This window comes from Mastacembelus armatus, chromosome 1, assembly GCF_900324485.2.
Source record: "Mastacembelus armatus chromosome 1, fMasArm1.2, whole genome shotgun sequence".
Classification (NCBI taxonomy): domain Eukaryota; kingdom Metazoa; phylum Chordata; class Actinopteri; order Synbranchiformes; family Mastacembelidae; genus Mastacembelus; species Mastacembelus armatus.
In genome coordinates this window covers 23,337,615-23,362,106 of record NC_046633.1, presented here as the reverse complement: position 1 = coordinate 23,362,106, position 24,492 = coordinate 23,337,615, and the positions used below count along the sequence as shown (strand labels likewise).

The 24,492-nt window shown below is 39.1% G+C and overlaps 3 protein-coding genes and 1 long non-coding RNA gene across 4 annotated transcripts; 2 read left to right on the top strand and 2 right to left on the bottom strand.

Annotated features, from left to right (window-relative positions):
* The first annotated feature begins 1,597 nt into the window (after positions 1–1,597).
* Positions 1,598–5,460, top strand: LOC113128500 (trichohyalin). Its single transcript, XM_026303872.1, has 7 exons — positions 1,598–1,690; positions 2,309–2,431; positions 2,513–2,654; positions 2,810–2,918; positions 3,285–3,375; positions 3,715–3,903; positions 4,494–5,460. Exons 1-7 carry the CDS (start codon positions 1,657–1,659, stop codon positions 4,619–4,621), a joined length of 816 nt encoding a protein of 271 aa, XP_026159657.1. The 5' UTR covers positions 1,598–1,656; the 3' UTR covers positions 4,622–5,460.
* Positions 5,461–6,240: 780 nt separating this feature from the next.
* On the top strand, positions 6,241–19,608 carry LOC113128212 (phosphoribosyl pyrophosphate synthase-associated protein 1-like). Its single transcript, XM_026303368.2, has 10 exons — positions 6,241–6,858; positions 9,176–9,228; positions 9,347–9,413; positions 10,550–10,722; positions 11,590–11,705; positions 11,864–11,919; positions 12,153–12,298; positions 17,411–17,481; positions 18,381–18,527; positions 19,123–19,608. Exons 1-10 carry the CDS (start codon positions 6,695–6,697, stop codon positions 19,279–19,281), a joined length of 1,152 nt encoding a protein of 383 aa, XP_026159153.1. The 5' UTR covers positions 6,241–6,694; the 3' UTR covers positions 19,282–19,608.
* LOC113128213 (uncharacterized) lies at positions 18,876–20,754 on the bottom strand. Its single transcript, XR_004463090.1, has 2 exons — positions 20,684–20,754; positions 18,876–19,307 (listed from the first exon to the last, which is right to left on the bottom strand). It is a non-coding gene; the product is annotated as an uncharacterized LOC113128213 (long non-coding RNA).
* Positions 20,755–21,475: 721 nt separating this feature from the next.
* Positions 21,476–23,869, bottom strand: LOC117152615 (ras-related protein Rap-1b-like). The gene has a single exon (XM_033325248.1). The coding sequence runs from the start codon at positions 23,462–23,464 to the stop codon at positions 22,838–22,840; it is 627 nt and encodes a 208-aa protein (XP_033181139.1). The 5' UTR covers positions 23,465–23,869; the 3' UTR covers positions 21,476–22,837.
* Between the last annotated feature and the right edge of the window lie 623 nt (positions 23,870–24,492).

Sequence of the window (24,492 nt, the reverse complement as noted above, 5' to 3'; positions counted from 1 at the left end):
ATTTTAATTTTAATTTTAAATTTTAAATATTTATTCTGCTGTAATTAAAAGTACATCATTTCCCACAAAAACTCTGTCAAAGCAAAACAACAGTACAGAGTATGTACAATACAGTGTATGTAGTATTAAAACTAAAGTGAGTGAGAATCTGAATGGAGCTGTTTGTATAGAAGATGCCAAAAGTGAATTATATAACTACAGCTAAGCACAGTGAATATATTAGGTAAATAATAAGGGATACAAATGCACGGAAATGTGTCCAGATGCAGAAACACTCTATAATCACAGCAAAAGGGTGGAGAGGAGAGCAGGGTGCCAGACTGCTTCAAAGAGGGACAACTCTTAATGTTGTTATCTGCTCTGAAGCACTGACTGGAAAAGGTCTTTTATCCAAGCAGGGCCAGAACTGTGTGTCCTGGCTTATTAACAATCCACTGATATCTCAGCACTGAGGACACCAGCTGCTGGTGTGCAGGCAGCTGGAGCCTCCTGCTGTCTATTCTTTCCTGTGCATGACCATAGTGTTGTTTTTTCTGTACTATCGCTGGATTTATACAGCAGATGATGATTATGATATTACTTCACTTATATTTTCTCTTTCCCTCAGTTTCTACCTTACTGTTTTGTTACAGATTGACAAGCTGTCTCCTACTGTTTCTCAGTCATGTGTGGTGTCATCTCTCCTCAGTCCAGGGGTTTCTGAATGACAGCAACACTACATCACAGTCACCAGTAATGAGAACGTGGGCAGTGCTAGCACCTTTACTTGGAAGGTTGCCATGTTTCATTAACTTCCTCCTAAATTCACCAATGCCTGAAACAAAACTGATTTCCACTCTGACTCATACCCCATTCACTTCAGCCTCCTCCTTTTCTCTCTGCATGCATTCCTTCTTTCATTCCGCCCTATCTGCTCCAAACTCTCCCCAGCACCTCTAACCAAATAATCAAATCATTGTACACATTGTCATCAACATGCAGCAGGTTGCCAGGTCTAGGGTCTGCTTCCTTGCTTATCTCCTGCTCATTATGTCAGCCATAATGTTATGCAAATACAGGTTTGCTCAGAAAAAGTGGTGATGACACAGTATGTGTGCATGTGTGTGTGTGTATGTGTGTGTGTGTGTGTGTGTGTGCAGAAAGCACTCATCCAAACATTATCATATTTTCCTTCTCACATTCATTTTTATTACTTTTTGCATGTTTCTCTGCAACTCTCACCTCATCGCCGTGTGCATCTTTAATATATACTGGTGACAAAAAGTGGTAAAGTGGTAAAATTGTGAAATAAAATAAAATGGTTATTGGCGATATATTGAAAATTCTCAGGCTGTTCATTGCTTGGATTTGCAGAGATATTAAGGAAAAGCTGTATTACTACTTGCACATATAATTGTCTTTGAGTGCCTATGGAGCCATCTGTGCTCTGTAAATATGCTCCCTGAATCATTTTTGCCCCATGACACAAACAGATAAACTCTGGCTCCATCTTGCGGTGCATTTGATCAAGTGCAAGTAAGAGAGGAAAGGGGGACCTCGGTTTTGCCAGGCTCCGCTTCTCCGCCAAGTTGAGTTACACGTCAGTAGTGAACCTGTACTGGTGAGTGGACGTGTACGTTGCGCGTCAGGCGATTCCCGGATGTACCAAACACAAACATGGAACGGGTAGTGGAAGTGCCGATCAACAATGGTGAGATACGTTACCACCTTCACGTCTAACCATTCAACCATTTCTTAACATGTCCTAAAAGGCATCTAGTCCTACTCTAACAGTGCGCAAATGCTCCTCCTCCTCTGACGCATGGTCCGGCATTGTATGTGCTGTAGCCACTATAGGATCCATCAGTGCTTTACGCGCTGCTGCGTTGTTGCTGTGTATAAATTAAAAAATGTAGCTGCAGGCTACCGGCTGCTTGCACTTGTACACGGGGGCAGTTCTGCAGCTGAGAGACTGTTGTACCTCTCTGCACCAAAACACAGGCCAAATTTATTCCCCTTCACGACTAGTTAGTCGTTATAGTCTGTGGTTACAGTAATAACATAAGTGAAGCACTGATAGTAAAATAATTTACATTTCCCCCTTCACATTTATCTAGAATCTACTTGACATTCTATGCAATAAGTGTAATAGTTTATCAGTTGAACTTAGTGGATTCACAATTTTCCCCAATATTGTCTTGATAATAATAATAATAATAATAAAAATGATAGGTCAGATCAGGGAAACTCTGAACCAGACCCTTTGTGTGAAAATATTACGCAGCTGGATCTATTCTGTAATTTTCTACTCTATCCTCATTTTTTTCAGGTTTTTCACTCGCCGGACCTTCCACAACCCCACGAAAACGCCAGGTGCGTTTTTCAGCTCGCCATGACATCATCCTCCTGCGTGAGGTCATCACCCAGAATCCCTTTGTCTCCAAAGAACCAGGTTAATGTTTTGCTAACAGGCTCCTAAAAACACGTTTTGTGGCCTAAATACTGTGTATTCACATCTGTAAAACCTTTTCAGGACGGATCTGGGCACGTGTGGGGGAGATCATCACAGCTGCTCTGCAAGATGAAAACTTTGAGGTAGATGCCAGGAGGTGTAGGGAGAGGACCATGCTGCTGCTAGACTACTACAAGAAACAAGACTTTCCCAGCCTGCGGAGGTTGGTTCACTCAATGTTTCAGGACAGATTTTACGGTAAAACTGTACAAGTTCCTGAGGAAATAATGGCCCTGAGCTGGATGTGTGGTTGGAGTTTAGCCTGCTGCTACAAAAAAAAGATATTTTATTGTATCTGTGTGATTTTGGTTTACTCAGGTTTGGAACAGAGAGGCTGTATGCCCAAAAGGAAGATCTTCTCCATGAGGTTTTAGAGCTCGAGGCTGAAAAGGGGCTTCTGCCCAGCAGTGATGCCACAAAGTACCAGGTCAGTGTCACTGGTCTTGTATCAGCAAAGAGTATGCAAATTTATATAGAAGAATTTTTTATTACAGAGATTGTTTAGAGGGCAAATCAAATCGACCATATAAGTTATAGCTTCCATCAAATAGTATCAAATAATGTGCTGTTGTTAGGGCCAAGAAGAAGCAAAATTCATTTCACAAGGAAAATAATTTCTACTTTATATTGTTTATTTGTTCTAACACGACACTGGAAACGAATCCAGCCAGAAAAATGGGAAAGCAGTTATGTTTTTGTTCTCATTCTGGCATTCATTTTATGCTCACCACAAACCAAACACTTGTTGCTACTAAAATCTTTTATAATACTCTCTTTCTTCTGTCTTTTCCAGGATGATGAGTTGAGAAGGCGAACCATAGAAGAGTTACCTGTACCAGAGCAGGACAAACCCAACATATGTGTTACACAAGCACCTACTGCAGGTAAACACAAATTTGTGGAGCACTACATAATAAGAAAAACAACAACTGAAGCACTAATCTGTTACAATTAATGGAAAATGTCCATAAAACATCTTAAAATACTACACCACCAAAAACCACTGAAACGGTTCCTCCACATACTGCTTGTTATTTATGATGAACACAGGGTGTTTGGCTGGATTTATAGCATCTACAGCTACAGTTCTTGTATTTGTGTATGTAAAACACATATTTTGGTGGCGTATAACCTAAATTCCTCAACTCCAAGTCTTTACCCTTCTCAGGTATCCTTCAGCAATTAACAGAAATAGGTATATTTTTGCATCATCACCATCACAGCAGAACCAGGAGAAGACCGTGAGGAAATGGCCGAGCTGTCAGCAGCACCGACAGCCAAGCAGCCCTGCCAGTGCTGCTGCCAGACCTACTCGGAGATTCTCAGCTTCTTGGAGAAACGCTCCGAAGCAGAGCAACGGCTGCGAGAGGAGGAGCTGGCCCTGCGCCGGGAGGAACTAGAGATTCAGAGGAGTAAGATTTACCTTTTTACACACCTGTGTGTAAAAAGACACACCTGATGAAAATACATCTACTTCACATATCTCCATTTATCTGAAAGCTAAGGCTTTTCAGATAAATATACTAAAGTACATGACAAATGACGAGATTAGAACTAGAGATTCAGAGGAGTAAGGTTTAGTGTGATTTTAAATATTTTCTGTGTAAATAAAAAAAGTGCACAATTTTGTGTCCCAGCTCTGTTAAAAGTTCTTTGTTAAAGCAAACATTATTAGACATAAAATTTGTGTAGTCTAGAATTTCTTGCAGTTTTTATCAAAACAATATCTGTAACTAATATAGTATAACAATATGCAATAACAAATTTTCTTCAGTAAACATCAACAAACTAAGACCCTAATTTATTCCAGTAAAGTGTGAATAAAAGTTAGTCTGATGATCCTTCTGAATTCACATTTCCTTTTAAAACTTTTATTTGAGAGTAAATGTCTGGAACCAAGTTATATTAAAGTAAGAAAACTGAATAGGAACCATTACACTACAATCTATACCATGCCATCGTCCTTAAAGGGATTAGTGATGTCATTTTCCCTGTGTTTCAGGTAAGATCACTCTGGAGAGGGAACGTCTGGGAGCTGAGAGAAAAGAGAGGGAGCGAAGGTTTGAGCTGGAGAGTCAAGAGAGGCAGGTCATCTTGGACCTGCTAAAGGAGAAGGTGCTGAAAGGCTGACAGGAAAAAATATTTATATTTGCATTTAATGGAAACATGTGAAAGGTGGAAAAAACTGTTGACTGCTGCAAAAAAGGAAGGAAAATAAGGAAACAGGAAGTGAAAAGACTGCTGGTTGTTGTTACTTTCAGGATATTGGTTATTGGTAAAATAATCAAACACAATCTGATCAGTCATGAACAGTGTGTTGAAATTTTAAATGGATGGAGGGAATGAAGTTGCATTTGTCAGTCTTCACTGCCAAGCAAATAAGTAATGAGTTTGTGTAGGCATATACAACGTGTGTGCCTGGTGCACAAAATATGACTTAAACATTGCAATATTTGCAAAGCTGATCTATATAGATCCTTAAAGACAGTCCCTGTGCTTTATTCCTGATGACATGAGGATATAGAAGCAACAAAATGAAGAAGAGTGTGTCGAAGAGAGGATCTCCACGTGCAAGGATGTTCTGTTGCACAAAATGGATAAACAACTTTCCTTGTGTGACCAACAGCAGCATGTTTGTTTTGGTCTGTTCACAGTATAAGGAACACTATTCATTTGGTGGTTAAGATGGAAGAAATTGGATAATAGTTAGGAAAAACTTATATTTAAGCACTTAACATCATGTGCTTGAGGCATTTGCAAACCCTGTACCATTTACCACATTTATGACATTATACACACTTTATTCCAACACTTACTTAGGTAAAACTGTATTTTAATGACTGAGAATCCACTCTATATTGACTGATAAGCACTTTTTCATGCCTGACAATTTTTTAACTGAATTATTACATAAACATAGAACTCATGAAAAGAGCTCTTTAAATTTCAGCTTCCACTAACAATGAATCATTTTCTTCTGAGGGGCCAGTAAATTGCCTGGCTTCTGTAATATCTCTGTTGCTACTCTGACCTGCTGTATATTGTTCATAAAAATAGATTCACTTAACACAGTGTGTTGTGTAAAATAGAATCTCCATTTATCTGAAAGCTAAGGCTTTTCAGATAAATATACTAAAGTACATGACAAATGATGAGATTATTTGGTAGAATATATGTTTATACTGAAAACTAAAGTAGCTAAATTACTAAATTTACTTCTGCCTACTTTTGATGTGACACACTAAAACTGCATGGGTAAGCCCACTTTTGCAAAAATGTTGGTGATAATATCATGTTTGCTTTTTTAGACAGCAGCATTACAGAGATCAGTTACAAATAGACATTTTAACCATTCATCCAAACAATAAAGTGCATTTCAAAACATATGACTAAAACATCACAATAAAACATACATGTAATACAAGTGTTCCTGTACTTCTGATTATCTAAGGATTTGATTGCAAAAAAGTTTTAATTCAGTGCTACTTGTGTGTTACTTTAAATCTGAGCTCTTCTTTCTCAGCACACGGTGCTCTGTAAATCAAGAGTCCCAGTTTGTACAGCCACCAATACCTGTAAGTCTAAATTTAGGGCAGAAAAGCTGCATGAACTACTTTTCTGCTCTTTGCGCTTGAATTGTAGGTCATTCCAATTCTGCACGCTGATTGGTCAGACTCGTGGCCTTACGCGCCCTCTGATTGGTTCTCTCGAACGTCACTCACTCGAACCATCCAATAAGCGTGTGCTCGTTGTTTTCTTTTCCTCCACCACTTTGCTGCAAACTTTGGGACGTGATCCGCGGACTTTTGGTTTAGGTTTGAGGTGGAAGTGACCACAAGCAGGTTTTTAGTTCGTCTTCATGGTAGAAAACAACGTGTGTTTTTGAACGATCTGTGGTGAAACGCACAGCTCAGCTTTCCATCTGCTGTCGGTGTTGCGGTAAACCAGGCGTTTTTGTGGCGCTGCTCGATGTGACTCGCACGCACAGCTTCAGCCTTATCTATCTATTATTATTATTATTGTTTGTTATTTACTGTTTTCATACTTTAACATGCGTCAGCGTGGTAGAAAGTGAAACCACCAAGGAGCCGTTCAGCAGGTAGTTAATAATATCAGAGGAGAGGACTTCTTTTTTTTTTTTTTTTTTTTTGTTAGGGGATTTCGGGGAAACGTAAGCAGACGGAGTGTTAAGTCCAAAGCAACATGCCCATCAGGCGTTTTGGGGGTCACAGGTCTCTGGTCTCACACTCTCAACTCTCTAAGCTGTCATACGGATACACAAACATGAATATGTCCAGAGCTGGCTACCGTGTGTTTTCTGCCAACTCCACCTCAGCCTGCACCGAGCTGGCCAAGAAGATCACAGAGTAAGTGATATTTGATTATCGATTGATTATTGATGCATCTGAGGACTGGTGTGTCTTTACCTGCTGTGCACACCTGAGAGTCGGTACAGGTGACGGTGTGTTATTTTGAATGTAATGCCATTCAACGCTAGGCAAACACGCACCCAGTGAGTCAAAGGGTAACACGTGACAGCAGAAGATTATGACACACATTATAATAGTTATTTAACACATCTGTGTAAAAGAAGCATGAATCATTCTCTTCATGCTAAATATCAAGCTGGTGCAGTGTACATGTAGATGTTTATTCAACTTTGTCTCTAAAGTGCGAAGCAACATATCTTATTTTCAGCTTTTTTTGAATGTATTAGCATTACTGAACAGTTTCTTTATCATATTTGTCTGATGTCTTACATGCACTGCACTTGTGACTTTCCAACTGAATGACAATGACAGTATCAAATGGACTGTACTGTAGGAACTATTTGCATGTGTTATGGGTGCCACTGTGTAATGCCCATGTAGCCCATGTAGCCAGTTTCTTCTACTGTTGTGACATTTCAGTTACTTTTACAGAGTCACAATGATCTAAATGTATTTTTCCTTTATGAATATGACCAAACCTCAACGCAGTGAATGCTGTTACAAAATACTGGTTGTTAGAAACTCAAGTTTTAACAAAGGAGTTAATTGATTGAACCCTTTTTTTTTCTGGCATTATAAGATTCATTAGCTTAAGTCTGTAGTTTATTTGCCTTAATTATTATGAATATTGTGCACAAAACTTTACATTCATGGTGAAGGGTTTGTTTTATTAGATCTGGACTTGTTTTAATGGATGATGTCTTGTGAGTGTTGGTGTGAGATGAGAGATTCAAAGAACCTGTCGGTGAGAATCATTGTGATGAAAGGAGTATGCTGTGCAGACACTGCTCTGTGCAGGGACTAAATCAGGGACCACTTACTGTATGCTGAGTGTTACAGTGGTAGCCAGGCATCGTTTAATAGGAAGTGATTCATGGGCCAATAGGTGGTTAAACAGGTAGTACAGCTGAATGACGTGAAAAGGGGCTGATACTCCATATAGAAATGTTGACTGACTGACCCAGATTTCTACGAAAACAGTATCTCTTGCTGAAATCTGTCCTGTTTTTCTTGGCCCTGCTGACATGTCAGTCAACCAAACAGAAGCTCCATTGCCCACGCTGTGGAAAACTTGCTTTGCTTTCTCAGTTTTTACTGTTTGGCAACACTGCACAGCTTTAATAGATAGATTATATTTCCATTCTGGAGTCGAGTGGAGTTTTCCTGTGGTGCAAAGGTTAACACAGAGCACACACAGAAAATGGTAGTGATTACTATCTGTAACCATCCAGTTCATCAGAGAATGAGACTAATAGGACGTTTTTCTGTTAGACAGCTATATCTTTGAACAGAAGTAAGGTTTAAAGCTTAAGTCCCATATACTTTGTCTGCTTCATAATATTATGGAGCTACTACAAATATTGGAACAAGGTTGAGGTTGCGGGATGTAAACAGGGCGAGGGAGAGAGAACCGTTTTGCTGAGCGGGATCCCTGTTGACAGTACTGGCAGAACCTGTCACTCTTGCCAAGCTGTCACTCCTCTGTGGTGTGCTTTAAAGCGGCTTCAGGTTTGTTCTTTATGATGGATCTGGGCATCTGTAAAATAACATCTGAACGTTCTGCCCAAGGCTCAGCTGAACTGACAACACTTGAAACAGGGTTTCAATCATGTGATACAGCAGAACATTTGTTCCAAATACTTTTTGTGAATATTGACGTTTTTCCTCTTTGAAGTATGGGGCAAATTTAGTGTTATCACAGCTACGCTCCTGAGCAAAGCATCAGATTTGTAGGCTTCCTTTATGGCTACTACATGTTTATTTCCTGCTCCTATGTATAAATTATTCTTACAGTCATTTGTCAGTGGGAATTTGTCCTGCTGTCAGCACTCTACAGGTATCAGAGCTCAAAGTCAGGCCTGGAAATCCTTTACTCGCTCTGTCTAATAATTAAAAATGTTAATTGTTGCTTTATTTCTTGTAAATCTCAGACATTTGGCTTTTTTTTTTTTATCAAATAGTACCTTAGCAGTCAGCTGGTACGCCTGGTATTTACCAGCTATTGTTTCTTTGGCACCTATGCCTACTCCTGATTGTGTTTTTAAAGTGAAACTAAGGACATGGTGTAACTTTATTCTTACCATTTATTATCACTCTGCACACATCAGTAAACATAAAAACACAAAAAGGTGAATGTTTCTTCCTAACACTGTCTGGCCTGTGTTTTTTTTTTTTTTTTTTTTTTCCCCCCCAGGCGCTTGGGTGTGGAGTTGGGAAAGTCAGTGGTTTATCAAGAGTCAAATAGAGGTAAACCTCCTTTATTTCCACATGGAATCCCTTAGATGAAACTGTGGTTGTGTGTTATCTCACTTGACTTTGTGCTAAAATCCACACTGATTGGTCTTTTTTGTTTGTTTTTTTCCAGAGACTAGAGTGGATGTGATGGAGTCTGTCCGTGGACAAGACATCTTCATCATTCAGACCATTCCCAGGTGGGGCAGAAGGACCTCTTGATACTTAATGTTGTTTATGATCAAAGATCAATTGGAGTTCATGTATGAAGCAGCTGAAACACCGAAGGCGCCACTAACCTTAGCCTCCAATTGAAGTGGTATGTTCTGAAAGACAAGGAAGGAAGGTGCAAATTCACTGATGGTCATAAAAACATTAAATGTTAATTGAGCCTTCCTGGATATTTCAAGAAAAAAAATGTAAATGAACAAACAAGCACATTAACCCGTGTAGGAAAGGAAGTTGATGGCCAAAAGTTGCACATATAAATTCTGGTTACAGTGCAAACCAATGGGAAAATTTTCTGCCAAATAGAAGTTGTCACCTACACACTGCTCTAAGCCTTAGCCTTTGCAAGTTGTTGTGTGGCCATAGAAAGATGGACAGATAGTTATTTCTTAGACAAGAAATCAACTTTAAGCACCTTAACAAAGAGGGAAGCTGATTCCTCAGGCAAAGTATAGAGTGTTACCTTGATACTTACATTTGCATAAACAACCTGACTAAATGGACAGTGCCTGGGGTGATCTGAAAGAAATTTACAAAGTGTTAAGTAAACAAACCTGTTGTAGATAAGAATTTAATCTTTAAGTATGTCTGTCTGTGTAATAGCAGTTTTTATTACATCATTTATTATAAATGTAGGTGAAACATCTCCAACCAACTGCTGCTTGTCTCCCACCAAAGAAAACATAAGCCCGTTCCAAACATGACTTAGCCCCTGATGGTTTCACTTCCTAAAATCGTCCCTTGGACTGTGACAATTGAACTTTTTTCCATCAGAGTTTAACGAGGCAACCGTGTAATTTAACATTTTACCTGTCATTGTGATTAACATGATTCACTCTTGTTGTTTTATGGCCTCTTTTCACATTCTCCACAGCATTGACACTGTCAAAATATTTTTTCTTTGTTTTGTTTAAATTTCATGTTCTGTCAGCTACAAATTTTTTTTCCGTGGTATTATTTCAGTAGTGGTATCAAGATACTTGTACAGGTATTGGTGTCAAAGTCATCATTTTGGTATCGTTAATGGATACTATATTCCATTTCTGCCCAAGGATGACATATTTGTCAATATGACATATTGACATAAGTGTAATGTGTTGTTTCTTAGAGATGTCAACACAGCCATCATGGAGCTGCTGGTCATGGCTTATGCCCTGAAGACCTCCTGTGCCAAGAACATCATCGGGGTGATTCCTTACTTTCCTTACAGCAAGCAGTGCAAGATGAGAAAGAGAGGCTCTATTGTCTGCAAGCTGCTTGCATCAATGTTGGCTAAAGCTGGTATGGACTGTTTTCCTTTGTCATTGTGGATTGTCATATTTATCCCACTGAATGAAAACACAGATTGATGTAATGTTCTTTTAAGACAAGGACCCACATTATGACGGTTGAGCTGATATAAATATGATAGGAGCCTAAAGACTGATGGGGCCAAACTGATCTAGATCTATTCCAGTCGGGGTCTGTCTTTAGATCCACCTGATGTCAGATGTTCTGAAGTTATTTTCAAGTTCATCTGATACCAATATATAAACAGCTTTACCTGATGTTAACTTTGTTTCGGCCTTTTCAGCTCAGATGTCTCTACTTAGAAACTGTACATGTTGCTAGTTGCCACCCATGTTTGTTTCGGTACAAGGAGAAGTAACATCTCGTGATCACTGGATTTGGTGGGCTATCTACGACTAGAACTCCAGTCATTACAGACAGTTGCACAGTGTTCTCTAGTGTATTTACTGAGTCTTAAGGATTATGTTCCCTCCTGATTGTCAAAGACTAAATAAAATCCTGTGCCGCTTAGTGGGAACAGCTTTTATCTGTTGGTTATCCAGTCTTTGTAAGTTTTAGCTCTGATCTTGACTCTTGTTAGAAAAGTTTGCTCTGTGTGCAACTTGTGTTCCATAATTTTTAAATGCTGAACTTAAAATTTCCCTTTTTACTCTAAATGTCATATGCATATTGCAGATGTCTTCTGAACTTCACAAAACCTTGAAATTATTCATACATTGTGATTGCTTGATCGTTAAACTAGGTGCAAAAATCTGCGTACGCATTTCCGTGCTGCTAGACTTTGTAATGTTGAGGTTCACACAATGCAGAAATTAGTTTTGAAGCCATCCTAACTCACGTATGTCTTTGCTGTTGCAGGGCTAACTCACATCATCACCATGGACCTCCACCAGAAGGAAGTCCAGGGCTTCTTCAACTTCCCTGTGGACAACCTTAGAGCCTCCCCCTTCCTCATCCAGTACATCCAGGAGGAGGTGATGGTGCCATAAAACATTTGAATGTGTTTATAAACTTTATACATTGTCAATGTTTAGCAGCATTTATTGTACGATAGCTGAACTTCTTTTATTGTATTATGATTCACGCTTGGTTTAATTTTCTAGCACTTACAATAATGTTTCTTTTTGCTCAGATCCCAGACTACAGGAATGCCATCATTGTTGCAAAATCACCTTCAGCAGCCAAGAGGTAACACAGCTGGGACTCTTAAAACATAAAAGTGCAGAGGTCCTTCAATTCTGTAGGGTCTTTTTTTACACATCATCATAACCCCTGCTGTTACACTGGACAGGTTCCTTATGTTGTATTCTTTTTGTGCATTTGTCTTTACATATCACCGCTTTGTTCAAGCTTGCTCAGTTTTGCCCATGTAGTCATTCATTGGCACGTGTTGTGTTTGACTGTATGTGTGTCTGTCTCAGAGCTCAGTCCTATGCTGAGAGGCTGCGACTTGGGCTGGCCGTGATGCACGGGGAGGCCCATCAGTCAGAGTCTGACATGCCCGATGGTCGACACTCTCCCCCCTTGTCCCGCACCGTCACGGGACACACTGGCCTGGAGCTGCCATGTAAGACACACATACACAATAACAACATCTTTTTGCAGGTTTTCTTTTCTCTACTCCTGGTTTTTCATCTTTGTTTTTTCTGTATTTGAGCATTTATTATAGTATTGCTGAAAACAAAGCAGTTTTCTTAATGATTCTGTCTTCCATTGCTAATAGTTGGCTTGTAGGGTACATCTCCCTCTAGACCTGCTCATCAGTCCTTCCTCAAAACACCAACAATGTGCCTTTTGTCATATCTTTGTAAATTGTCTACATTTTGAGCCAAGAGTTCCTCACTGTGAAACAACAGTCTCAGTCAACATCCTCTCAGAAAAGCCTACAGTCGCCCATTATTTACTTTAACCATCAGTCCAATGAAGTGTGGTGACTAAAAAAGTTGGGTCTGTTTGAATATCTTCAACGTGGTATCTGGCAAGGCTCCGCACATACATGCAGTTAGTGGATTATTTAGTAACACGAACGCTGCATTTTTGTTTAGATTGAGATTGTTGCAACCAAGAGCAAGAACCTACCAGTGTTTTTCAATACTCTGTGAGTATTACAAAACCACTATGAGGTGATGTGGCATCTAATAAGATCTAAACACCAAAATCCATTCCTCCAGCTGTGCTTTCAGGATTGTGTACCGATTGTCATCACCCTCTCCAGCACACTGTAATCTGTCAGCATATACTTGTTTGAATATAACCAGTCTGTTATCTATTCAATTCAATTCAATTTTATTTGTATAGCGCCAAATCACAATACAAATCATCTCAAGGCACTTTACAAAAACTAAAACTAAAAACCCAACAATTCCCTTATGAGCAAGCACTTAGCGACAGTGGAGAGGAAAAAACTCCCTTTAACGGAAGAAAAAAACCTCCAGCAGAACCGGGCTCAGTTTGGGCGGCCATCTGCCTCGACCGGTTGGGGTGAGTGGATAGAGCAGAGAGAAAAGAACAGCAACAATAAACAACAAATAGACACTGCAAGTTGGTGGGGCCAGTAACTGCACATCAGCGATAAACAGCTCCAGGACCAGGGACACCTGCAGAAGGTACAGAGAGAGAGAGAGAGAGAGGGAGGGAGAGAGAGAGCACAAGGTTAGTAACATTCAATGGTGGAATATACATGAGGTGGGAGAGAAGGGGGTTAGGGTAGGGGAGTTCAGTGCACCGATGGTCCTCGGGCAGTCTAGGCCTATAGCAGCATAACTAACTAAGGGATGGTTCAGGGTTGCCTGAAGCCAGCCCTAACTATATGCTTTGTCAAAGAGGAAGGTTTTAAGTCTAGCCTTAAAAGTACAGAGAGTGTCTGCCTCCTGAACCCAGGCTGAGAGCTGGTTCCACAGGAGAGGAGCTTGATAGCTAAAGGCTCTGCCTCCCATTCTGCTTTTGAGAACTCTGGGAACCACAAGTAGGCCTGCACTCTGAGAACGAAGTGGTCTATTGGGATAATATGGTACTATGAGGTCTTTAAGGTATGAAGGAGCTTGATTATGAAGGGATTTGTATGTGAGAAGAAGGATTTTAAATTCTATTCTATATTTTACAGGGAGCCAATGAAGAGAAGCCAATATAGGAGAAATATGATCTCTCTTGCTAGTTCCTGTCAGGACTCTGGCTGCGGCATTCTGGATTAATTGGAGGCTTTTTATTAAGATATTAGGACATCCAGATAGTAATGAGTTACAGTAATCTAGCCTTGAGGAAACAAACGCATGGACTAGTTTTTCTGCATCATTTTGAGACAGGATGTTCCTAATTTTGGCAATGTTGCGCAGGTGAAAGAATGCAGTTCTAGAAATTTGTTTTATGTGTGAGTTAAAGGACATGTCCTGGTCAAAAATAACTCCAAGGTTTTTTACAGTAGTGCTGGAGGCCAGGGCTATGCCATCTAGAGTAGCTATAATTTTAGAAAAGTTATTTCTGAGATTTTTAGGCCCAAATATAATGACTTCTGTTTTCTCCGAGTTTAAAAGTAAAAAGTTACTGGTCATCCAGGCCTTTATGTCAGTTAGACAGGCTTGAAGTCTGGTTAACTGGTTTGTGTTAACAGGTTTAATAGATAGATATAACTGAGTGTCATCCGCATAGCAGTGGTAATTAATAGAGTGCTTCCTAATGATATATCCTAAAGGAAGCATGTACAGGGTGAACAGAATCGGTCCTAGCACAGAACCTTGTGGAACTCCATAACTAACTTTTGTTCGTGTGGAAGGTTCATCATGGACATGAACAAACTGGAATCTGTCCGATAAATAGGATTGGAACCACTTTAACGCTGTTCCTCTGATACCAATCACATGCTCCAGTCTCTGTAATAAGATGTTATGGTCAATGGTGTCGAATGCTGCACTAAGGTCTAGGAGGACAAGTATCGAAACAAGTCCATTATCTGAGGCTAAGAGAAGATCGTTGGTAACTTTCAACAGTGCTGTTTCTGTACTATGATGTGCTCTAAATCCTGATTGGAAATCTTCAAATAGTTCATTCCTGTGTAAGTGGTCTGATAGCTGCTTAGCAACAGCTTTTTCTAGGATTTTAGAAATAAATGGCAGGTTGGATATTGGTCTATAATTAGCCAAGACTCCTGGATCAAGACTAGGCTTTTTGAGTAAAGGTTTGATTACTGCAGTCTTAAAGGCCTGTGGTACGTAGCCTGATACTAGAGATAAATTTACCAAGTCCAATAAAGATGAGTTCATTAATGGCAGGGTGCCTTTAAGCAGTCTAGTCGGGATGGGGTCCAAGAGACACGTTGATGATTTCGATGAAGCAACTACTGATGTAAATTCAGAGAGACCTATAGGAGAGAAGCAGTCTAAACATAACTGAGGTCCTACAGATGATTTAAGAGCTACTGTAGTAAAAGATTCATTTATTGCAGGTATAGGAAGCATCTGCTGAATTTTATCTCTAATAGTTGTGATTTTATTTGTAAAGAAACTCATAAATTCATCACTGCTGAGAGCTAAGGGAACACTGGGCTCAACGGAGCTGTGACTTTTTGTCAGCCTGGCTACAGTGCTGAAAAGAAACCTGGGATTGTTCTTATTTTCCTCGATTAGTGATGAATAGTATGCAGTTCTGGCTTTACGGAGAGCTTTTTTATATGTTAGTAGACTGTTTTTCCAGGCTAGAAAAATTTCCTCTAAGTTTGTGGAACGCCACTTCCTTTCCAGCCTTCGTGATGCCTTATCTGTCTGTTGAAGCTGTATAATCAGGAAACCAAGAAAAATACATGACAAGGCACATTTTTATCTGATGCTCAAACGGCAGACAGAAATCATAAAGCAGTAGTTGAGATCCCTATTTTATTTTTTAAACATGCAATTCACTGCTTTCAGGGATCTTTGTTAAATTCACTTATTTACTGTTTATAAGATCTTTTCCATAACATCTTATTCAGGACCGTCACTCACAGTTTTCGACTTCTCCCTGAGTTGCCTAAAATGGCCAGCTGAAGACAAAGGTAATGACTGTGCTGACCCAGCAGTAGCACAAACATCATGTTTCAGGTCAGCCCTGCCTCAGGTGTTGTTGTATCCAGCTGTGAAATACTGCAGGCAGCGACTGACACTGTTCCTTTTTTCTCTCTCAGTTAGATTTATTTCCTGTCTTGCCCGGTTTCTCTCCTCTGCTTTAACCTGAATTTATGATTCAATGCACATCCCGACTTGGAAATGTGTTTTATGTCAGCTTCATCTTTCTTCAGCAGGAGCTGAATCACACTCATTCCAACTCTCTCTCTCTCTGTCATTTATACATGCATTGATTACATGAAATATCAATGCAATGCACGGTACAGAAATGTTTCTTACTTTTAAATAGAGCTTTGGCTCCTATTGTTTTTATCCTTTGTTTTATGTCTTGTACATCATGTCACCTTCCTGGGATAGACCTCCCAAGTATGACCGTAATGCTTACATGCTCCCTGTTGGTTGTTCATATCTCATGCATGGAATGGCAGAATGAGTTGCTGAGGGCTTCTACTTCATTTTACATCCGAACGTAAAAGACAAGAACGTGACAATGGTGCTTTAAGAACTCTGTGTGAGTTTTGTCTTTGTCCTGGAGCTAAGGTGGATGGTATTTTAACACACCAACCTCAGCTTAATGAGGAGACTAAGACATTACTTTTTCTTGCTGTCTTCTCTTAGCCAGCAAACGTTTCCTCAGATAATGGTTGAAAGCCTCAGTCTCACAGTCTGTTTTTGATCCTTCTGATATTAATGTTACCTGAAGTAAGATGTGACTGTCACCATGTATGTGAAACCCTCAAAACATTCAAATGGATGTGGTTAGAACCAGCCAGTAGAGAGAGCAGAGTAGCAGTGTTTGTAATGTCAATTATTCTAATTCATTAACTGTTTAAACAAACCCATGTGATGCAATATTGTCCTGGCCTGTTCTGTACATTGGTACATTGTGAGTCATTAGCTCAGCGACTGTTCATTTCTTATAACTACACATTCCTGTCTCCTGACTTCCTTTATAACCCAGGAATGTGTGATCATTTATAAAGTTGTACTTTTTGCACAGCAATCTTGCTTTATGGTCTGTGACGAGTTTGAGAAATAACCTCTAGTCGTACTTTACTTTTGTTTGGAAGGTTTGTGGCATGGTAAGAGCAACAAATCAGATGTGGTGGGTCCTGGACATGGATCGATTATTTAAAATCCCTTCAAGTCTTTGTAAACTTTTTAGTGCCTGTCAGGACTGAGATATTTAGTGGTACTCACTACATTAAAACAGGTACGGATAAACTCCAAGCTGTGTTTTTCTTTTTTTCTTTTTTTTTTTTTGTTACACTATTGTTGTAACCTGTTTTTAATTGTGTTTGGTCGGGTTGCAAATAATGGTCGATACTGTCTTTGGTTGCTAAAAGAGTCTGAGGTCTACACCCACTTGACCTTCTAATGCTATACCTCATCATCAGTCTGGGTTTGGTGCTGCCTTAGCTGGAAACCTGTGGGTGAGACACTGTCTTGCATGACGTTTACAGGTTTTAATCAAATCCCTGTTCACCAGATCTCACCTCAAGAATCTCCTCCTGAATGTGGGTTACAGGATAGAGCTAAATTAATACCTTGAAAATAATACTTCTGTGTTTTTCTGTCTCTTTCAGTGATGATGGCGAAGGAGAAACCACCGATCACTGTTGTCGGAGATGTAGGAGGCAGAATTGCCATAATTGTTGTAAGACCTCAAGTTGTTATGTGACAATTTAAACTATATAAATAAATGTGTACTTATATACTAAAATATAAATATATTCTTGTGAATAAAGTATCTATCTATAATACAGATGAGAAATCACCTCTTAAAATTGAAGAGGGATGTCTCAAAACAATAGAACCGCAAAGCTGCATCTAAAGTGGTTTCAGATTCAGATCACTTTGTTTTTTATGTTGTAGAATTAAACAATAAAACAGTTTTGTAAATATGACAATAAATGTGCATCAATTTCTAAAAACACATTTTGGTTTTGTAGTAGACAAATTGTGATTTTTATCAATTTAAAATTAAGTTTACAACACAGCGTTGCTTTGAATATTTTCTGAAGCTGCTGTATGTATAATGTATTAGGTTAAAGGTAACTTGTGGAGTTGTTTTTCTAAGAGCAGATCCATATTTTGTTTGCCCTGTGCACAAGGACATGCAGGTACATGTGTCCTTGGGTGATGCAATATAAATTCATACTTGTGGTATGACTCTTCCACTGATCTATAGGTGGCAGTAATATGTCTGGCAACAGCAGGAAAGATGTCTGCTTAATATGACTAGAAAGAGAACAATGTCAAGCCTTTAACAAAAATCAGCTTTTCTATTGTTTTTGTAACAGAAGGTAATGCATAATTCATCTAGCACTGAACATAAACTTAACTTTGACTTTAAAGGAAAATTCACATGGCAGCCTTGACCTAGTTGAGGATTTGCTTATATGGAAATTTATGTGACAGATTTTGGGAACTTAGTTGTTTTGGGGGGTTCAGTGAGTTCAACAACATGAGGGCTGTCACATTACATGTTACCTGAAAAGATAAAAACAATCCATGCACATTGCACACGTTTCTTCTCTGTGATCCCAAACATAGGATGACATCGTAGATGATGTAGAGGACTTTGTTGCAGCAGCAGAAATCCTGAAGGAGAGAGGAGCCTACAAGATCTACATCATGGCTACACATGGCCTGCTGTCTGCAGAGGCACCAAGGCTCATAGAGGAGTCTGCAATTGATGAGGTAAAATTCCTTCCTATTGCAAGGACGTATGCATGTGTCAACATTATATCTTACTGATGACAAATGAACAGAGTAGTTATCGTTTTTTTGTTTTCTTAAATTGGTTTGTCTTGAAATTTCTGACAGGTTTGAGATGTATTGCATATTTAAGCTCAAGGTGTCATCATTTTATGAAGATTTGAATAAATATATAATGTCACAAGCAATACATGTGAAATCAGACAAACTTGAATGTGTGAACTCTTGTTTACATTTGCATTGTTTTTTTTTTTTTGTTTTTTTTTCTTTATCAACCATGTCACAGTGACTTTTTCCCTGTATTCTGACAATCTGCAACAGTATGAGTAAGAGAGTATGAGGAATGAGTTTCTTTATTTAGGAAGAAAGAAGGAGTGAGGTTTTTCCATATTAAATCATTAAGATAGCTTATGTTGGGGTTAGCTTAGATATTCTATGTGGAGAAGGCCAGAAGAAGCCCCGTTTTTGTTGTTATAATTTGCCAGTTTTAGCTTTAGAGGAAGTTAGAGGGCTGCCTGAGAGACAGGGAGGAAATATACTGAAAAACTGAAATGAAGTTATTGTGTTGCACCTCCAGGTGGTGGTGACCAACACTGTTCCTCATGAGGTGCAGAAGTTACAGTGTCCAAAAATCAAAACTGTGGACGTCAGTATGATCCTGGCTGAGGCCATCCGGCGCATCCACAATGGAGAGTCCATGGCCTATCTGTTCCGCAACATTGCTGTGGATGACTGAGGCAATGTACACATACATTTACATTCCTGTACACACAAAGGAAACACATTACAGAGGACCAAGAATCCAGTTTACTCATGTCTGTTTGAATCTTTCTGTGTTTTCTGCTTATAACCATGTAGACAGATATTGGCTGCGTTTACTGTATATTACCACACAAACTCTGCTTTATTCTGTTACATAATAAGACTGTACAACCAATACAAAGTGTTTCACTTCACTAGCATGTGCTTCCTACCTTTCGAGAACCGAAAACATAGATGTTGTACCATGAAGCCTCACAGTACACTGTAGAAATTGGTAAATAAAACACATCTTCTTGGGTGAGTAAGGTTCTGTTATTTCCTGCTGTATGCAGATTTAAAGTTTACTGTACTTGAGTGGCTGGACCACAGCTGTCATTAAAAAGAGGCAGTATGGTTTGCATTTTGCAGGAAGTGTGAGGAAAATTGTGGCACTGACAGATATGTGCAGTACAGCAGCTTCACACCTGAACCCAAACTTTCAGTAGCAGTTTCAGTCACAGCTGAGGGTGCCTGCTTTATGAAGCATGGAAAAGCGAGAAACACGACAGTGCAGTGTTTAGCTGCAGTTTGATTAAAATCTTCATCATGAAACTGCTTCAACCAAAGGGCCTGATGGTGCATGAGGTCTTTTTTTTATTTATTTTGCACTACATTATAGAGGACATTGCCTATCGAGAAATACAGTAGGTGCAGGTGAAAGATTTTTTTATGTGGGCATGTTAATGGGATTCGATTGTGATTTGCCTAATTTTTTATTTTATTCCTGCTGTGAGGTAAATTGACCGTTTCCTAAGATAATCTGATTTTATATGTATGTACAGAACTCTTAATCAGCCTGGTAATTAGGTTTTAGGTGATGTTTTCCAAATGTAAATTTATTTTTAAAAGTATTATTGATTAAGACTTTTTGATTTGAACCTAATTTACAAGTGTATCCCACAATGACACGTGACATATTGGCTCAGTCAGAGTAAATACAGACATATTGTGCAGTTATTCTTAATCTACTGCAGGGAAAAAATAAAACATAAAACCCGCATCATTGTGACTGATAGACCTAAGTACTATTCAGTTCATGTGTAGGCAACACACAGACTTCTGACAGTTCTTTAGTCTTTTTAGTAAATTTGCTGTGTTCTGCCCAGGACCCTAAACTTGTTCTAAACGCCTCAGAGTCATTTTTATCTGCTGAGGAGCTTTGACCAAGTCCAGGGGCAAAGACATGAGAAGCTGAATCAAATCCTCACTGCAGCTCAGATCTCACAATTGAATCCTAATGAACTATTCATCCCTATAAAGTTACTATTCTGAAAATCCTCAGATGCAAACCAAAATTAAACTAGAACTCTGTGTTACAAGATGACAAATCCACACACCTGCATGACTGTGAAGCTGCTAGGCCTCCGTCCCTCTGCAAATAAAGAAGAGCAAAGTGCGGAAGAATGTTTAAATGTGGACTGAAAGAGGAACTGCCCGTAAACGTTAGCTCGGCCACTTCCTCAAATTAAAACAGGAAACTTGTTTCAGTCTAATGTGATTGAGTGGGGTGTGGGGAGGCGGGCAGACTTGGACCTGAGCACTACAACTGCCTCCAGTCAACAGGTTGCCTTTAGGGGAACCATGAACAGCTATTTCAGGAACTGCAAAATGATTTGTTTTGTAAACCAGCTACAGGACTAATGTTGAACTATTCACTATTTAAATGCTGTGATGCAGTTCATTTTGTTTTACTTACCATGTCCTCAGGGCTGAAGCCAGTTAGCAGTGTTTAAACAGCCTCACTAATTGATATATCCATCTATCTTCAGTTAGAATCCTTTTCCAGTCATGTGAAAATAGTTTGTGATATGATCTAGTTTATTAAGCTAACATGTCTTTAATGATTCAAAAAAGCCTCTTCAGATATATAATAGAGCTCATCAGCAGTTGTGCACAGTGTTAGTGATGGACTGAAATATGCACATGCATCCTTTCAGTGCATAGGGATAAAACCTACAGGAACCCAGTGAAGAGAGCCTGAGTCTGGAATATGAAAGCATTTAAAACCTGAACTCATTTTCAAACATACTCAGCTGCTTCAGATTCGAGGTCAAGGTTTAAAGAAGCTTCAATGGGAATAACACAATAGACACACACACACTGAGCTTTTAGTTTTCAATTCAGTGGATTTATTTTTTCACCAACAGATGGTGACAGAGATCTTAAAATACTAGAAGATGCACACAGAGCTGAAACATTGACCAGTGCTTGATTTCAGGTCACTGTACACATTGAAGTTTGGGCCACTTACTGTAATAAAATGAATACAAACAGACAAAAGCACAGCAGAGGGAATTGTTTTGGCTGCAGCCTTAGCTTACTTAGTCACATTTTAAGATTTCATGGACACACACCACCATAGAAAATCAGAATTAATGATATTTGCATTATATAAACAAGTAGACTTATCGAAAAGAGCTGCTGTCAAAAATGTAAAAGTTTACAATTGTGTATGTATTTCATTAACATGTTCTGTGTCCTAAATTAATTTTATCTATCTTCCAGTTTTTCCATTTATTCTATATATGTGTTGTCATTCCATGTTGCATTGGTGTGATTTCCTTAAAATAGCTTTAATGTAATGAATAACCAATTTATATTCCCTTTAATAACTGTCCCCTTTATGCAGCAATGTGCTTTCTTAGTGTTTTATACAGTATATCTAGCTACATTTACATCAACAGGTTCACACAATTTAACACATTTTGTGCTTTCATCTTTTATTACACATTAAGATCCACATTTCACTTACGTTTGTTTAAAAGGAAAATTATATATGTCAGAATAAAAAAAACAGTAATTAATAAAAGCAAAAACATATTTGAATTGTCATTTTAAAATGAAAAGTGCATTTACAATTTACACTTGCATTTTATCACTTTTTTAAATTTTAAATTTAAATTTTAAAAGAGTTCTGTCGTGCTAAATGGTAAATTGCAACTGAGTACAAAAATTGTAAACATCATGATGCGCTACAGTAGATTAAAATTGTTTACATGACACAACTTTTGCATAAACCACAACATGTAGTGTATATACACACTTTATCCCAGTAGCAACACTCAAAAACACTTGTAAGTGAACATTTTTGTTTAAAAATCAGAATCTATTAATTGATCTCAACACCAGCAGCATATCACCAAATGGGCAGCATCAACATCACATCAAGTAAATATCTGAGTAATTATTCTTCCTTTGCTCCACTTGAATTAATTCTTAAATATTCAGATGACAGTCTGTTCGATCTTAATACCATTTTGCTCCTCTGGGCCTTTTCCTCTCACTTGTGAACATTGAAGTGTCTTTGGTCCAGATTATGTCTCACAATCAGACAGCTTCTCTCCAGGCTCGTCTCTTTTTCTCTCTCCACCTGTTTAACAACATACCTGCCATCTTCTCTGTTTTTGTCCCTTGTGAAAATATACACATATATATATATATATATATATACATATACATATACATATATATGTATCATCCTGTGACTCCCATTATGACAGAATACAACTATTGGTCTTGTTCATGGGCGGCCTGAAGTTGGTATCTTTTGGAAAGGTCTCCCTGCGTCTGCGTAACGCAGGGCTGAGGTGGCTGGGAAGGTTCACCTGCTGCAGGAGCTCCTTGAACACCTCCACCACGTTGGCGTTTTCCTTGGCTGAAGCTTCCAGAAAACTATTGTTCCACTCCAGCTCTACAATCGACAGCACATCCTCGTTGGACACTTGACGCTCCTCCTCACGATCTGACTTGTTCCCCACCACAACAATGGGTGTGTACTTGTCTTCCTTGATCTCTAATATCTCGTCTCGAAGGCTCTTAACAGCCTCCAGTGACTCCGGGTCATCCACAGCGTACACCAGTGCGAATGCGTCACTGTTTTGAATGGAGAGCTTGCGCATGGCAGGGAAGGAGTAGCTGCCACTGGTATCCAGGATCTCCACTGTGACCTTAACCCCGCCAATGTCATATTCCTTGCTGTGCAGTTCTTCCACTGTGCGCCTGTGTTTGGGCTCAAATGTGTCCTGGAGAAACCGTTGGATCAGGGCTGTTTTGCCTACTCCTGCTGCCCCCAGAAAGACTATACGCACCTGAGTCTTCTCCTTCACCTCCAGAGACATGCTTGCTTTTTTCTGAAAATCTTTAATGACTTCTCAGTGATATCAACACCTGCTATCACAGAAACACTACAGATTTCACCACCTGTCACTATAAACAGCTCCCTCTTAGCAGTTTCTTGTGAGGTGTCTTCTTGATCTTCTACCCTTTTATCACCTGCCAGTTTTTTTTTAAGCTGACAGCAGATCTCAGTTAAACCTCCTCAAAGGTGCTCATTGAGTGCTCCTCTGTAGCTCCGATCCCTCGCTCTGCCTTTTATGCCTGTTTTGGTGAGAGAGCTTCTATGCTGTCCTACAGTTGCAACCAATCAGCAGAAGGCAGCCTGTTGAAGTGTAACATCCATGCGACCAATGATGGTGGAACATGCAAATCAGTGTCGAGAAAGGAGGTGATATCTGAAAGTGAATAAACAGCAAGCAGAGCATGGAAAGTATTCCTTCAGCGGGAATCGGATTGTTATTCTAGGCAGACACAGAACACCTCAGAGCAAAGACATCATCACAAATATCAAAAATCTCTTTTAAAAAAAATAAACAATTTCCATTGGAGTTATGAACTACTGTTCCTCTTTGTCCAACAGGGTCATCCCATAAACCAATAAATCTTTGTTACACTACACACTGTGTCATAAATTCAACTTTGTACAAATATGTTTGACCAGAAAATGCACCAACATATCCACACTTCCAGTGGTTAGATTGCAGTATGAAACCTGATGGGGACAGGGATGTATAATACCAGGTAATAAAATATTTACTCCCTTGATATATTTTTTTGAAACCAAATGCCTTGTCTGTGTTTTGTTCCAGATAATGTTCGAGCTTTGAAATACACATCAGAGGTGCTTTATGTAACTCCTTTAAAACAACACTAAGTCAAAATACAGATGTGCAGTTTTATCTTTGTCACAGTTTAAGGAACATTGTGATCTGAGGACTGGAGTGACATGAGATGTTGTCTTATAGCCTCTCTGTTCTGATAATATGTAGGTTTAAGATCCATCATATGTGAACTGTCTGGTATTGTTTTG

What these genes read in the sequence shown, in the direction of transcription:
- LOC113128500 (XM_026303872.1), top strand. Translation starts at nt 1,657, where the DNA reads ATGGAACGGGTAGTGGAAGTGCCGATCAACAATG. An exon ending in GACTTTCCCAGCCTGCGGAG is followed by an intron (nt 2,655 to 2,809) that starts GTTGGTTCACTC and finishes TGGTTTACTCAG; the next exon opens with GTTTGGAACAGAGAGGCTGT. An exon ending in TACACAAGCACCTACTGCAG is followed by an intron (nt 3,376 to 3,714) that starts GTAAACACAAAT and finishes TCACCATCACAG; the next exon opens with CAGAACCAGGAGAAGACCGT.
- LOC113128212 (XM_026303368.2), top strand. Translation starts at nt 6,695, where the DNA reads ATGCCCATCAGGCGTTTTGGGGGTCACAGGTCTCTGGTCTCACACTCT. An exon ending in TTATCAAGAGTCAAATAGAG is followed by an intron (nt 9,229 to 9,346) that starts GTAAACCTCCTT and finishes GTTTTTTTCCAG; the next exon opens with AGACTAGAGTGGATGTGATG. An exon ending in TCACCTTCAGCAGCCAAGAG is followed by an intron (nt 11,920 to 12,152) that starts GTAACACAGCTG and finishes TGTCTGTCTCAG; the next exon opens with AGCTCAGTCCTATGCTGAGA.
- LOC117152615 (XM_033325248.1), bottom strand. Translation starts at nt 23,464, where the DNA reads ATGTCTCTGGAGGTGAAGGAGAAGACTCAGGTGCGTATAGTCTTTCTG.